The following is a 15,975-nucleotide window of genomic DNA, read 5'->3' as shown; positions in this document are numbered from 1 at the left end:
AAGTATCTCTTATCACATAACATGACACTGTCACCAAACTGGGACTCAAGAAAGAAATTGCAATCATGTTGAGGATGTTTTTTAACTAAAGATACATTTTGCTAAAAAGTTTTTATTTCGCCTATGTATGGAGACTTTTGGGACATTTTTTTTTTTTACCTGAAAGCAACAGAAACAAAACAAAAAGCCAAATACAAATCAATTTCTGTTTAAGAACTGGTAGCTGGTACTTAAAGTGAACATCTAATCAGATGTACATATTTTTATCTTCATTTGTAAAAATTCTCTTGAGTAATCACAAAACTTACTAAAACAAACAAAACAGTGGATGGATAGATGTATAAATGGATATTGATTCCCAAAAGGATTAACTCTTTAATATAAAAGAAGTCAAAATGATGTTCCATTAATCCAGAGATTCTAAATGTTATAAAACATTGTATATTTTCTATCCAAAAATGTCTTCATGTATATCGTATGCATCTATTTGCCATACCTTAAATATATTATTATCGTGATGTTAAAATTACAGAGCAATTAATTTTTTTTATTTTTTTTTTGGTTACATACATTAGCCTGCATATATTGAGAAACATCTTTCTAACAGCATGCATGATTTCTGGAAAATAATGAATAATTTACTAATGTAATAAACATGGTGATTTTTAAAGAAAAATGAGTATTAGTAATGAACTGTCCCCATGTTCCCTCAGGTTCCAAATTCAGCGAGGAATTGGTGACCCAAACAGCTATAAAGGCCTGGGGGACTGTTTCAGAACCATATTTCACAAAGAGGGGTAAGCATTCAGCTTTCAGCTGTGACCATATGTACATTGTGCATTACTGTATGTGTATGTTTCTTTACCTTGGTACATACCTATGGTCCAACACCATATTATTGGTGTGTACTTAGAAATGTTCCATGTTTGCTTTCTCCTGCATGTGTATGTTTGAGTGCTTTAATAAGGAAATAAAATAATAAAACATACTGAATATACACACCTGATTGCTTGAGAATTTTATGTATCTGTATGTTCATGGCTAGAATGTGAAGTAATAGTTTTGATTTTTCTTTTGGTGCCCGATGATTACTATGTGCCAGATGATTTTATGGACAATATACTTTATGATGTGTTTAGGTAAATATCAGAATTTTCCTCATGTCTTCCTCATCTCTCTCACAGTGGAAATTACTAAAGAAAGTGTAACCACTCCTCACAACTTAATATGTTATATTAAACCTTAATAAGTTATGTGAGCTCAGTAACTGATCATTGTTTAAAGAATTCTGATTCTCTGATTGAGTAATTTCACTTATGTGTAAAATTTGAAGTAAGCACAACTCGTGTGACTCATGTGAGGTTTTAATTACTCAAGTAATATTAGAGCTAATATTTAAAGCTAGAAAAAATCTTCTTTCAAAGTTCTCCTGAGCACCTCATTCATTTTTGGTTTTGAGGAGAACTTTGATCGGTTAACTTCAATTCCATCAGTGAACAAATAGTGAATAATATAAATTATATATAAAAATTTGTAAAGGTCCAGTTTCATACAGTTTGCATCTGATCACTTTCATGACTGAATGATAACAACAGTTATCTATATACATTGAATAAAATAAATATAAGAAACATCTTATTTTATTGGTTCATTAGGTATCGTTGCTGCTTAACAGCTTATGTTAGATACTGGTGTAGGGTGTAGTTTCACATGCTCTCCCCTTTCCAGTAGGCAGGTTGGCAAAGAAAAAAACATAAAGAAGTTACTTATTAAGTTGTTGGCATTATAACCAAAATAGCATTTTAGAATTGACTTAAACTTAACTTAGTGAATTTATTTAAGTATAACAAAGAATAAGTTGAGTAAGCACCTAACCCTTATTCAAAACTCAATATTTAAACCCAAATGTTTTAAGGCAGTCAGTTTTTAAATTGATTTCAGTAAATTAACAGTATGTTTACTTCCTCTACACCACTACAACAAATAATTTTGTCTTCTGTCGTCACTTCTGTTATTACTAATATTATCATTAATATTATTTATGGCATTATAATTAGTCTTTCCCATATTCATGTTACAATTGTATAAAAGGCTGGCTAGAGATTGCAGTGTTGTAAGTAAGTCTTTCCGTTAAGTGAAACAGAAACTGACACTGTCAGAATATGGCAGTTATGACACTGACAGTAGTCTATCCGGTTGTAGTAACTAGCAGTGCTTAACAAACTGCAGCTTGCCACATTTTATAAAGTGGAGATTTGAAAAATAGTGGTTCCCATTTTGTCTATGGTGCGTTTTGTAGCGTTTTAAAGCGTTGACAGCTTTATACAACTAATCTGTTGTAAGGTGTGTGTATGGCCACAAGTGACAGTGAATCAGCAGCAGCTCATGGGGAGAGACTGCTGCGAGATACTTCACCAGCTCACAAATACTGCATGACATTCTCACTCTCAGTGGAGTCAGCATGTGCTTCCCCTGCAGACACCAGCTCTTCTTTTCTCAAGCCCAATTATCACCCCATTGTATATTTGTGTTGTGGAATTACAGCCAAGGAGAAAGTATTCCCATATCCACAGGCCAAAATAATGTAGCTATGATTTTTTAAAAAAATGGTCGGGAGACTCTTTTGTGGCGTTATTACCATTAATAACTTTCTCCCATTTGCTCTGTCTTTGCTTAGGTTCAATTTCACTGGAAATATTACATCTCTCTGTTTCAACATGGCAATTAATTAAACACAAGTAAGCCATATTAGCATAAGATCTCAGCTTTAAAGACAACATGATTCCATGTTTTGGCATGTGCAACATGTCAAATAGGAACAGTGCTAATATAGAAACATAAATTGTACTTAAGGTTGGTAAAGTGTGCACAATTATTTTACATTATATGTTGTGAGTGGTGATTGACAGTACAATTGTTCCTAAATGTGTTAAGATGTCAAACTAACTGCCAGTGCCCAAGGCACTGTTGTAATCTATTAATCTGGCCACAGTTTGTGATTTGTCTGGCTGAAGGCAAAGTGAGTATATGTGTAGGAGGAGGCCTCATCATGATCTGTTCACAGCTAAACAGAAAGTTTATTTTTTTTTTTTTTTTGCACAATTATTCTTTGAAATAATTTGAATTTGAATTTTAGAATCATAAGGAGACACTATTATACTGAATAACAAAATGACTTTAAAAGTTTTTGTTAGAGTTTAACATTGTCTAATGTTCAAAATGCACAGTAATCCTTTTAAAATTCTTGTTCTTCCAGTTTTTACCAATGGGCATATACAAAAGCATAAATTATATATCCACACACTTTTCAATTTTCAAACAAACAACTGGTTTATTTGTTACTGAACAGTATACATAACTGAAATATTCATATTCATTGAATGAATTATAAATGAATAGAATTTATATTCTCTTTTCTGTCAGCTCTTTACATGTCAGCTTCTAGCAAAGCAGCTGCTTTGAAGACGGTCACGTTGTTAGCCTTGAATAAGCACTGAAGTCAACCATTGTATGACTAGTGTATGATCAGAAAGATTTCATAGCACTTGATTCATTTTAAAAGTTTAACAATACTATCACTGACACTGACAAGTTCCAAAAAGCCAATGCAATTAATGGTATTTAAAAATTCTTATTAAAAGATTTGGCAAGAAACCTGTACTTTAAGATCAAATGGTTTTTAAACACAACGAAAGCAATATTTTTTACTGCCATGTACCGCAGTTGATTTATAAAAGTTATTGTTTCCTTATCATTAACACAATCATTAATGAGCTAGTCTGAAACAACTAGTTTTAAAAAACCTGTACAGGAGATGATAAAAGTACAAGCTCTTACTTGCCACAATGAATTCTGTTTGCTTCTATTTTGCTGGATTTGGCAGGTATAACATTAGATGTTCTGTGTCTCTGCTTGCTCTTTATGATAGATGATTCTGTGTTATTCTTGGCTAGGGACAAGGTTATAGCTTCCTTTAGTAAATAGTAATATTTGCAGATGAACTATGCAGGCTGTTAGTCAGGTACAGGGCACCTAGCCTGCAGCATGCATAGGATTTTGTCTGAGTAAGAGATACAGAGATAAAGAGAAATGTCTAGTAGTTATTTGAAGACAGTATCCAAAGCTAGACTGGAATCAAACATATGTCTCATTATCCAATTTGGTTAATGCGTTGTTTCCTTCCTCCCTTTTTGTTATGATGAGTTATGTGGCTCTGTGTTGAATGGGACAAAATGGGTTTATGGAAATCAAAGACAAATCACACCTATACAAACACAGGCAGCTGGACCCACACAGATCCTAAATGGGAATTGATTTGTTTACGAAGGCCTAGTGGAGACCTTGCGTGTGCTTTACATTTAGAGTCAAATCAGCATTCAAACCAGGCTCAGTCAAATGGGGTCTTGAGTGTGTGTGTTACAAATCTGAGCTTTATCTGACCACCTGATGATTTCTTAGACTAACCACTCCCGGGAAGCGAGTTTGCATGCTTCGGAGAAGGGGCTTCCTTTTTGACTCTACACTTTCAGACTCACGAAAGTTCACTTTTGTCAGTGCAGCAGGCGTTCTGTTGCCATATTGCCCCAAAACTAGCTTAAACAGCCCATTGAATGAGTGATTTATTTGTTGGAGGAAGTAGCAGGCTTTTGATATGGGTTGTGGTAGAGTTTCAGGTAATCAACCCATCAGTGTTTGTAAGAACAACAATATTTACACCCAGAAGCAATCAGCCGAAAACATCTCTGTTGACCACTGCATGGTTGTGTTTTCACAATACAGTTGTGTGGTGGTTTTCACACTCAGAAGTCACGCTACCCTGTCTTCTCTGTCCACAAAAGTGTGTTCAGTATCAACATGTGAATGATCTGCTACTCAAAATTCCTCTCCCACTGTCTAGATTTCTCTTTCATTTTTACATTTTTACCACAACCTTCATGACTTGAAAAACCTTGGTCATTAACTTCTGATGTATTTACGATGAACATGCTATAAGGCTATTTTGGCTTCTCCTGGAAATTTCGCAATTAGCTCTGGCTAAATTAGGATGTCTTTGTCCCAATTTCTTTTACACAGAATGTAGGCTTTGTTTGTTTGAACACAGATAACATATTTATACTACATATACTGTACTAACATGTATTAAAATGAAAATGTTATTACTTGTAAATGTGCATATACAATCTTGTGATATACACTGCCAGTCAAGCGCATGTCAACCTAAATTTTATTTTACTATTATACGATTTGAAAATCTAGCTAGTAAAATTTTGAGAAATAAATTCAGAAATGTTCATTAGTACATGATTTTAATTGATGTTAGAAATTTCTTTATTCTAATAGGAAAAGTCACAATCTTGTACTCTACTCTACTCCATTGCCTAATTAGACACTCATAGCATAGCACTTATTTCTGCTTTCTATTTAATATAAGCTCCATGAGTCTTTTATCTACAGGCTTAAAAGGTTTACCCTTCAAGTGTGTCTGCCTTTAATAAAATAATCATTTAGAGGATCTGAGAGAGAACAGTTAATAAACACCACTAAGATTTAAGCTTTCTTAATGAATTGCTATTCTGTCTCATTTTGCTAAAGTCTGTGGCAGTAATTGGTGATTAAATAAAACATGAGAAACCAGGTGTGCAAAAAACTGTGAGTGGCATTTTACAATACTTAAGTTATTTTCAGGAATCTTACTAAACTCGAATATTTCTTTGTGCCCATTATGGTGTTTTTGCAGACAGGGAGATGAGAGGAGTTTTCTGTGCTCAGGCTTGTCCTGACATTAAGATTAAGAAAACAGAGGCAGGTTTCAACTGCAGAAATGTATATATGCGCTGTCTAAACAGGGAATACCTATCAAGGTGCTCGAGAAGAGTCTGTTAACAGTAGAAATTAGTGAAACTGTAAATAAATTCCTTATTATGAATTTTCATGTCCAGTAACTAAGTTGGCAGTTGCAGTTAAAATGCATTTACATTTACACAGGCTAAAGTTTATTTAGAAACTTTTTTTGAAAGTTATTCTAACAGTTAGTGTTTATTTATTCAATATAAATTTATTTTATGTATTTATTTATTTTGTTATACTACGCTTACTATGCTATTTCAGGTCTTAACCGAGATAGTAACTGAGATAGTAACATCATTGTACTGTTGAATACAGGTAAGGACTGTTAGGATTAGACCCATAATTAATGTAATTATCAAATTTCAAATGAGGTATGTTGATATTTCATTTAAGTATGTTTGTAAATGAAACTGAACTGAACTTTTTAGACACTAGGAACTGCAACTATTTCACCTATAGCAGTAATGAGCTATAGAGTTCTACTGTGCAAAGCAGTTTTCGCTTGTTGAAGCTTAAAGACCAGTCGAGCCTGTTTTTAGGCAGGAAACAATTGCTTTGAAACAAACAGACAAGAACAGTTGAAGCTCTGTCAAGATAATCAGCAGTATGTATCAGTGATGATGGGGCTGGTTTTCCGTAGAAGTACACCAATGAAACTGGATACCCTACTACTGTTAAGAACAGGAGGAATTATTTTATCTAATCTAATTCTAAATATTTTCTTTAGACTAATTTTCATGTACTGACAGTTCATGGTAATTGTTCAGTGTAGTGAGCTTTAATGTAATGTAATTTTACCATTGCAGCGTTCGAGTTGAAATGGATCAATGGTACATAAACAGTGGCGTCCTCCATTCATTCTAAGAGCATATGGTCAGCAGTGCACCCATTTCCGTGGAAGTCCCTACCATTTTGACAACTCGTGAATTATGTAAACATGTAATAGGATTAAAATGGTTAGCAGGTGTTCACAGATCTTTAAGCACCTTTTTGTGAAATGTTTGGATAGTTGTGCACATTTCCTTGATCAACCTCTTTCTCTATCCTAAAGTCAATTAACTGAAAACCTACTTTGTGTGTATTCATCATGTTTGAGTGTTACAAAATTGTCCACTGTTCACAGAATGTATGGGTTTTACAAGGGAATCCTGCCACCAATACTAGCCGAGACGCCAAAGAGAGCGGTTAAGGTAAAGCTGCCTGACAAAATGCACAACATGTACACAACAAACACACAAACATAGGCATGTGTGTGTTCCTTGCAGCAGTTAGTAGTATTTCACCTGAAGCTTGCAAGATCAATATGGTATAGTATATTAATGTAATAACTTCAATGTTATTATGTACACTGACTAACCACTTTAGAAGGAACATTAATAGGAACGGTACCCCTGTTTATTCATACAATTATCTAAACAGCAAATCATGTAAAAAATACATTATACACATACAGATCACCAGTTTCAGTGATGTTGATAGATGTTTGATTTATCCATGATTTTTGGTGTCAAATGGGCTCATTAAGTATTTTAGAAACTGATCTCCTTAGAGTTTCATGCACAACAGTCTCTAAAGGAGATTGTGACTACAGTAGCAAAGGTTCAATGAAACAGGACAGTTTTTTAACTGCACACTGTTGAAGAGTCTGGACCTGCTATAGCCACACAATCCTGGTCTTGGCTGACTGGTTGTTGTGGCCTTTTTCTATTGTTGCTCATCGGCCTCAAGATTTGACATGATATGCATTCTGTGTTGCTTTTCTGCTCAGCACGATTGTAAAAAGTGGTTAGTTGAGTTTTCATAGCCTACCTGCCAGCTTAACCAGTCTGGCCATTCACCTCTGACCTCTCAACAAGGCATTTCTTAAAGCATAACTTCTGCTCACAGTTTTCATTTTTGTTTTTAACACCGTTCTCAATAAACTCTGGAGATTGTTGTGTTTGGGCATCTGTCAGGTCCTATTTGGACAACTAATGTTTCTACTAATGAGGTTATTGGATTTTACTGGTTAAAGCCAAGTCTATTACCTTTACTAGAAAAAAATATATATTTATATTATGTAAAATATCTAGATGCGTATTCATTCGTTATATTTTCTTTGCTGTATTAATTTTGTGTTTGATTTGTTCCAATAGTTCTTCTCTGATGTAATATAATTTTTAAAAATTTAACAATGACCAGTGCTTGTAGCTGTCTATGTCATTAGTGTGTATGCTGTGCGGGCACGCGAGAGCATGTTCGTGTTATGATCTTTAGGGTCTGTGTGTGAGCTGTGTTTGCTCAGGGTGGTGGCATCTCTCTCTTTCTCTGTGTGTGTTTTTGTGTGTGTGTTTTTTATATATATATATATATATATATATATATATATATATATATATATATATATATATATATATATGTATAGAGTGTATATATGTTAGTACTTCCTGAAGCTTATAATTTGCTCATTTCTCTTGTTTATGCTACAGTTTTTCACCTTTGAGCAATACAAGAATCTGCTTAGTTATACAACGATATCCCAGGGCCTGGTAAGTCAATTCATATGCACAATTCATGTACATGCTATATATAAACACACATGTCAGTGATCATAGTACATGTTTTTTTTTTTTCACTGTTTTTTTTCTTTCATACTTCATCTGTGCTGGGTGTGTTAAAGTTGGTATGGTGAGAGACACATATAGTTCCAGATAATGTACAGCTGCCAATTAATATACTCAGTCCAGTGCTTAGAGTAATAAATGACTGCAAGCTCTATATTGCCTCCAGCATTCCTAAGTCTGTTGGCAGAAAGGAAGACGTGTATGTTAGCAAAGTGAAGTGTGTGATAGATGATCCATTACTGTGACAGCGCTATATTACCTGCAGTCCAATAGACAAGTTTCCTTTGTCGATTTTCACACATACACAGACGCACACACATATTCTCTCTCTCTCTCTCTCTCTCTCTCTCTCTCTCACTCTTTCTCTCTCATTGCACATTTCCCATCTACAAATTGTTTGTACAACCAGAGAATGGGAAATATTTACCTAGCCCATCCATTACATCCCTATGTCCAGCCTTCTCCAATCCTCACTGAACATGTCATGCTGTACCTACCTAGGCAGTGATCTGGTATAGTGTCAAATATATAACACAATGAGGATAGGTTAGTTCATTAGCAATAGACTGAATTTTTTAATGGGCATGTGTGAATAGTGTGGCAGAGCCCCCTCTTCCTGTTTGGTGCAGCTGAGAAGGCTCAACTTGATGGATGAGGACGTATGCAGTAATAATACAAATAACAAATGAAAACGTGGAGAGCTAGCTGTGTAAACATGGCAGAGGCTTGTTTGAGATGATGGTCTAGCATGGTGTGATGGGGGATAGAAAATGAGGGAGAGTAATGACACAAATAAACCGCCCTGACATTTTCCCATTACACCAGTACAGGAACACACACTTACATGAATACATAAATATAAATACACATATACAGTATATCCATATCTGCTGACGTTATAATACTGACATCAAACATGCATGTATACATGTTGAAGTTAACGATGTTAAAAATAGATCTGTTCATTACAGCACATAAAATATAGGTGCCAATTTAGAGTGTGTGAAGTCGGACTAGTTAAACAAATAAATGAAATCCATTCATTTTAAAAATATAGATCATTTGAGAACTTTAAGAATTATATGAAAATGATTCTTTTCTGACTCATTCAAGCCATTCAAGTAGGGCTTTTATTTCTGCATCTGGACAAATTAATCTTTGTTCCAGTCAATTTGTCTGAGGCAATTCATTCATCTTTGTTTTCTGTCTGTGTCCCCATTCTTCCCTGTGTGAATGAATGATGGAAGCAGTTTCTTTCAGCAAGTAGGTTAAAGTCAAGCCCTCCATCTGAACAAACACATTTGTAGGAAGCTTAATATCACTGTTGTTCACAATGAATTACAGTGTCAGGCTGACATTCATACCTAAAGCATTGACTGATCATCCAAAATATACTGTGTATTTGTATATGATGCAAACGTTGTCTTTATTATAGCTCTTTTAGTCGTTTGGCTACTTGCATCTTTCTCTGTGTGTGTCAGGCTCTCTCCCTGGCTGGGCTTGGCTCAGGTTTAACGGAAGCTCTGGTGGTTAATCCATTTGAAGTAGTGAAAGTGAGCCTTCAGGCCAACAGACATTCCTTCAAAGTGGTATGAGACAATTGTAACAGTAATGTATTTAGACTTTCGAATGTCATAATGTACTTTTAATAGTCTGCGTCTTCTATACTCGTGCCTATTTTCCTATCTAGCAGCCATCCACCTTCAGCCAGGCTCGAATGATTATTAATTCAGATGGCTTTGGTCTGCGTGGGCTAAATAAGGGCCTGACCTCCACACTGGGACGCCACGGCATCTTCAACATGATCTACTTTGGCTTTTACTTCAATGTTAAAGACAACCTTCCTGCCAGCAAGGTAATAAAAATTTAAACTGAGGGGTGTTGGATTCTGCCATTAAAAAGATGCGTCCTTGTCTTTAATGACACCTATAGAACAAAAACTGTAATAACGCTGCAAATCTGTACTCTACTCTGTAGATTGTACAATTTGTCTAATAAACTGTGTGGGTTTGTACATAAAGGGAAAGAGACATGGAGGTAGAGAAAAAGAGCTGCTAAGATCAACCATACTAATCCTTTCTGTGTTTGTTCTCTGTCACATCCTCAAGGGTTCACATTACACATCCGGCAGGGTTTTACTCCCAAACAAAAGTTAATTTTGTTAAATTGAAATGGAGCCATATGCTCCACATGTATATTCTGGAGCATTAGATTAACTCCAATTAACTAATTGGAAGCAGACAGTGGTATTGTTTCAGTTTTGGTGAGTTACAGTACAGTGTAAGATCTGCAGAGCATTTTTTCCTTGTGTAGATTTGGACTCAGAATGTCATTGTCCAAAAAGCTGCCTGTCTGATGAGGCCTGAACCCAATATTTACTGCTTCCTCAGAGCCAAACAGATGAGCAAAACTTTTGAGGAAAGCTGAACTTTGAGGGCTTTGAGGTTTCAGCTTGAGTCATTCTATAGACCTTAAGATTCATGTAGCTCGATCGAGATTAATCAGTGATTCATCTCCTCCGGTGGTTTCTGGCCACAAGTGCGCATGGCCATCTGATTATGTGTACTGAGTGCTATTTTTACAATAATGCTGCAGTGAAAGCTCCTGATCCAATTACAGTTTAATAATGAATCTGGTTGTAGGGGGCATCCCGCAAGAACCATGGTCCTGTGTGATGAATGAAATGAGGAATGCTGAAAGGGCTGTATGGTGTGTTGGTTGTGTAAATAGTAGGGTCCAGTGCTGGTTGTGCTTTTCAGAACAGTGCTCCTCCCCCTGCTGCAGACTTTTGGATTAGCTGTTGATTCAGCTCTTCACTTGGGGTGTCCGCTGCTTTGAGAAAGGCCGGACCCAGCAAGGCTGCTGTCATTTGTAAAAATATCCTGGCCAATTAGCTGTCAGAGCTGCGTGGGTCTGGACTTTTTTTGGTACTGTAATACTCTGGTGCCGAGTCACAGCCCAATTACCCAAATTGTCCCCATATGCCTACCCAGTCTGCCTGCATGAACCCTGTTTATAAATCCTATCGCCAAAGCTCACCCTGTATCATGTGATGTGCCTCAACCAATAGGAGAAGCCACACTGTACTCAGGAAATTCTAATCTGCCTCCTGCTACCATAAAATGGTCTGAGCTTTAATGCCAGCTTTGCATTCATATTCATGATCCCAGCCTCCCCATTCTCCTTCCTTCATTTCTCTCTGTCTATTTTCTGCTCTTCCATGCCTACGGTTTAGTTTCTACAGACATGAGGGATGCCCCTCAGTGGCACATTTTCCACTCTTCACTGAATTCGCATTTGCTGGTCTGTTTATTCTAAAATGATGAAATATAGAAGGCCAACCACAACATACTTTAGTGGGCAGCTGTTTTGTGTTCTATATTCCTGGTTTATGTTTTTGAAATTCAGGTCTAAAATCTAATTTTCTTCACAAACATTAGAATCATGTTCAGCTTTCCAAAACAATATGTTAACAAACCTGCAATTGCTCCAGAACTCCCTGCCACAAACGTTCAAGACTGCATACTGAAATGAAACTGATCTTTCGTGCTCTGGTTCATAAACTTACTCTTCTGCTTTAAATTTAGATTCTACCCAGTATCTCTTTTTTCATTTTTCTCTGAAAGGATCCTCGTCTGGAGTTTATGAGAAAGTTTACTATAGGTTTGGTGTCAGGAACTATCTCATCCTGTGTGAACATCCCCTTTGACGTGGCTAAGAGCCGTATCCAGGGTCCTCAGCCAGTCCCAGGGGAGATAAAGTACAGGACCTGTTTCCAGACCATGACTCTGGTGTACCGTGAAGAAGGGTGAGCTCTATTATCTGCTATCAAAATGAGACATCCAGACTGGTCAAACATCTTCATTTATATCTAAATGAATAAATAAGTTAAAAAAAGAAATCATTTTCATTAGGTGTCTGTTATTATTATGTGTTAGGATTTTTTTTCAGGTTTTTTTTTTACCTATTAGGTCTTAATTTATTTTATTTTTCAACTTCCTCACATCTGACCTTATTGTGAAACTCACTACAAGTCAATGAAGCAGCAAAAAGCAACTTTTGTTTATACACTAAATATTAGTCATGTGAATATGGGTGTTTCTCTACTAACATCCCCTAGCTGTATCTGGCCAACGTTCACATTTTCGTTTTGCTAGATATTTGCTTTTCAGTTTCATGAATGCTGAGGACATTTGTGATGTTTTTATCAATTGTGTTTTACTAGCATATTTATAACATACAGATTATATGTTGATATGGTGCTCTGATTGTGTTTGAGGTTCTGAGTGCCACTGCTGTAGTAGACGAAGAGTATCTTCTGGCTGACTGGCTTGCAAGTGAATTTGTTGCTTTTATGAGCTTCCAAGATCATGATTTGCTCCTTTACTTTGCTCATGGAGACTTGCAGACTGCTTCTTATTAGATCACTTGGGGCCTGGGTTAAGGTGGGGTTGTGTGTGTGTGTGTGTGTGTGTGTGTGTGAGAGAGAGAGAGAGAGAGAGAGAGAGAGAGAGAGAGATTTTCTGTGTGTGTGACTGAGCCACTAAGTGTAGCCATTTGGGCTTTGGGGTGCTGAGAGAGTACCCCTTCTACCCTATTTTATCCAACCCTCTAACACAACACAGTCCTAGCTAATTAGTGGTCCCTATGGGAGACGTCGTTATGCAGGTCCTAACGAGGCACACGGCGCTCAACAGGTCAGTTTAATCAGACAGCGGGGCAGGGAGGAAGTGGCTCGAGCCTTATTAACGCGAGCAGAGGTAGGGGACAGAGGCTGGGACACGGAGAGTGGCGACCCCGAGCCAAAGATCAGCTTGAACACATTAGGGGCAAGTACACAACATGGCCAGATTTTAGGGTTCTGTATCTGCTTAAGCACTATGGGGCACGTGCATAATCCTTTTACGTATTACTAGGGTTTAGATTTGTAATAATGTATGGATTTTATTTATTTATATATAGAATTAATATTATAATATATTGAATTATTAATTTAATTTAAAGTTCACATACATTTACATGTATTGTGGAAATTTTTAAACCGACTGTGTCTGATTTTATTTTATAGATGTCTTGCACTGTACAAAGGATTAATTCCCAAGATCATGAGACTTGGACCAGGTAATATTAATAATACAGAATTTATTTTGCGATAACGTCTTGTGTTCTGTTGATAGATTCTCATGCCATGTGGTTTGTTATGTGTGTAGGAGGTGCTGTCATGCTGCTAGTGTATGAGTATGTCTCCGGCTGGCTGCAAAGAAACTGGTGATAAAAGCTGGCAAGCAGCAAACAGATTTCACTGTGTAGGTCACATATACATTCATGCATTAGTTATCAAAATTATGCCAGTGTGTTCTAAGATTAAAAAATTAATAAAAAGCTTAATAGAAATTACTGACTAGGATTGGCCCTGACCCATTTTGTATCTCATTACTTATCATACCTCGTTCTGCTCTCACTGATTTTGAGAGAAATTCCTTATTGAGGTATTTTCACCTGTGATGCTCGGATGTCATGGGAAGTTACACACTAGTACTATAACCACGGTTGTGCTTCGCACCCAAACAAAGACTGCAGTCTTTTACACTCACCACTAGCAGGAAATGGGAGCAGATTCGGCTTACTTTAAAACAAGTTTAAGACTCTTGTGTCTTTCTATTGGAAGCTTATTTGCTCTCTGATGGAACAGCACCAAAGAATTGAGTTGCGCTCTGCAGTGACTTTTGTTAATATGTTAGTGACAATGCAGTATTCACTAATTTACCAGGTCAATACTAGTTTCTATGTATCAAGGCACTTCTTGTGAAATATGGACGAGGCAAAAAGTATTTCACCTTTTCTGTGATATGTAGCATTTACATTGATCTTAATGTGTGATGAACTTGGAAGCAATGATTTGCATATTGAATTCAATGTATTTATTTAATATTACAGTTGAAATGTTTGTATTTGTGAATGTAGGACACTATTTTTAATCATGTTTAAAACTCCATCATAGATCAATTGCAAATAAATCAAATGTGAGAGTCCTATTATTATTCTAAGTTTGCTTAGTGAACACACAAAAATGAATGAAATTTAGACGTAATAGGGAGAAGTCTTCACTGTAAAACATTTAAAAATAGTTTTATCCTACATGAAAAAAGTCTTTTATCTTTCAAAACTTGAGTTCAATATCCAAAACTTGTCATGACCATTAAAGTTAATGAGAAGACCGTTCACATAACTAAATCATTTTTTACAGTGATTTTAAATAATTTGTGATGAAATGTACAGATGTTCAGAACAGTACTGATATATATTGTCAAGCATGTGATTGGCTCCAACAACAATGCCATTGAGCTCCTCTGTCTTTTTTTTCCTTTTAGAATGAGTCCGTATGTGGAACTTTATCATGCCAATACTAGTAATCATTCATTTGGGGATTTTTTTCTACTTTCGTCCTTTCCATCTCCTCTCAGAAACCTTGTTGCTGATACTTTGTGGGTGCCTGTCAGCCATCACAGCTGTTGCAGCTAAGAACAAGCTGTCTGTCAGCTCCTCTAGCCTGTAGGCTGATGCAGCATAACTCAGCTCAAGTTAAAATAACAAAACCGTGAAATTCACATATGTTGACAAATGAATGGACAAACTCTTTTGCTCTGTCCATCTTTGCTCTCCACCTACTCACTGTTTTTTTGCACTTTAGGTGACTAGGACTACTTACTACATCTTTAGATCTGTCTTTGTTTTGTGTGGCACCATGGTCTTGGAGAAACATTGTCTCATTTCATTGTGTACTGCAACAGCTATATATGGTTGAAATGACAATAAAAGCTTTTTGACTCTTGACTTCTTTCTCTGACATATACACATGAAGGACTATAGACACATGTACACCCAAGACTCAGAAGGACTTTATTAGAAATGTTTATGCTATTTCTGCAAATTCCATTTTGATACATGTATTATTTTCATTTTAATGTTAATATGTTATTGTCTATAACACCAACATAAGTGCCTTTTTTATTGCCTCTTATTTGTATATTTTTTCTGTTTTAAATCTTTCCAAGGAAGTTGCATTAGTATATTTGATTCTTTATATAGCCATATACAGATGTTCTAAAGTAAGTTGTCTGAAATTACATTTTCCCTCTGGAGATGCCATTGAAGCCAAAATAAATCAGTTAAGTAGTAAATATTTCTTGTAGCATTACTGATAATTCCATGGTCTCCCTGTTTCTCTCTTGTTCAGTCCTGTCCATTTTATTTCCTTTCCCAACCAGCAATGTGTATTCATCATAGATGGTCATGCTGGAAAACACAACAGCTGTGGTTCTTTGTTTCTGTATCTGGCAGCATAAATAGGTAGTATCCTGTAGTTTGTATCTTTTTGTCTCACTAAGTAGATGTAATTTGTTTTAGTTCTATAATGCACTAAGTCACTATGGTCATTAGCTATGACTTCAGATTTTCTGCTTGAGGGCATGTGATATTATTTCCAAGTCAGGGAAGTTTAAAGTCAGAGACACTCAGCAGCTCT

The 15,975-nt window shown here is 36.1% G+C and overlaps 1 protein-coding gene across 4 annotated transcripts in view; it reads left to right on the top strand.

The window, feature by feature from the left end:
* The window catches only part of slc25a21 (solute carrier family 25 member 21), a 70,174-nt gene extending 54,488 nt beyond the window's left edge, over positions 1-15,686 (top strand). The window contains exons 3-11 of one of the 4 annotated variants that reach the window (XM_060879959.1): positions 714-797; positions 6,971-7,037; positions 8,316-8,375; positions 9,932-10,039; positions 10,141-10,305; positions 12,077-12,258; positions 13,519-13,571; positions 13,661-13,756; positions 14,915-15,648. In XM_060879959.1, the coding sequence (XP_060735942.1) occupies positions 714-797; positions 6,971-7,037; positions 8,316-8,375; positions 9,932-10,039; positions 10,141-10,305; positions 12,077-12,258; positions 13,519-13,571; positions 13,661-13,722 (781 nt within the window). In that variant the 3' untranslated portion in view covers positions 13,723-13,756; positions 14,915-15,648. Of the gene's footprint in view, positions 1-713; positions 798-6,970; positions 7,038-8,315; positions 8,376-9,931; positions 10,040-10,140; positions 10,306-12,076; positions 12,259-13,518; positions 13,572-13,660 lie in introns of all 4 variants that reach the window. The other 3 variants (XM_060879958.1, XM_060879960.1, XM_060879957.1) reach the window with 3 other exon arrangements.
* Positions 15,687-15,975: the final 289 nt, after the last annotated feature.

The sequence above is a fragment of the Tachysurus vachellii genome, chromosome 10 (assembly GCF_030014155.1).
Source record: "Tachysurus vachellii isolate PV-2020 chromosome 10, HZAU_Pvac_v1, whole genome shotgun sequence".
NCBI lineage: Eukaryota > Metazoa > Chordata > Actinopteri > Siluriformes > Bagridae > Tachysurus > Tachysurus vachellii.
The sequence above is the reverse complement of the archived record's forward strand: the minus strand, read 5'-3'. Positions and strand labels throughout refer to the sequence as shown.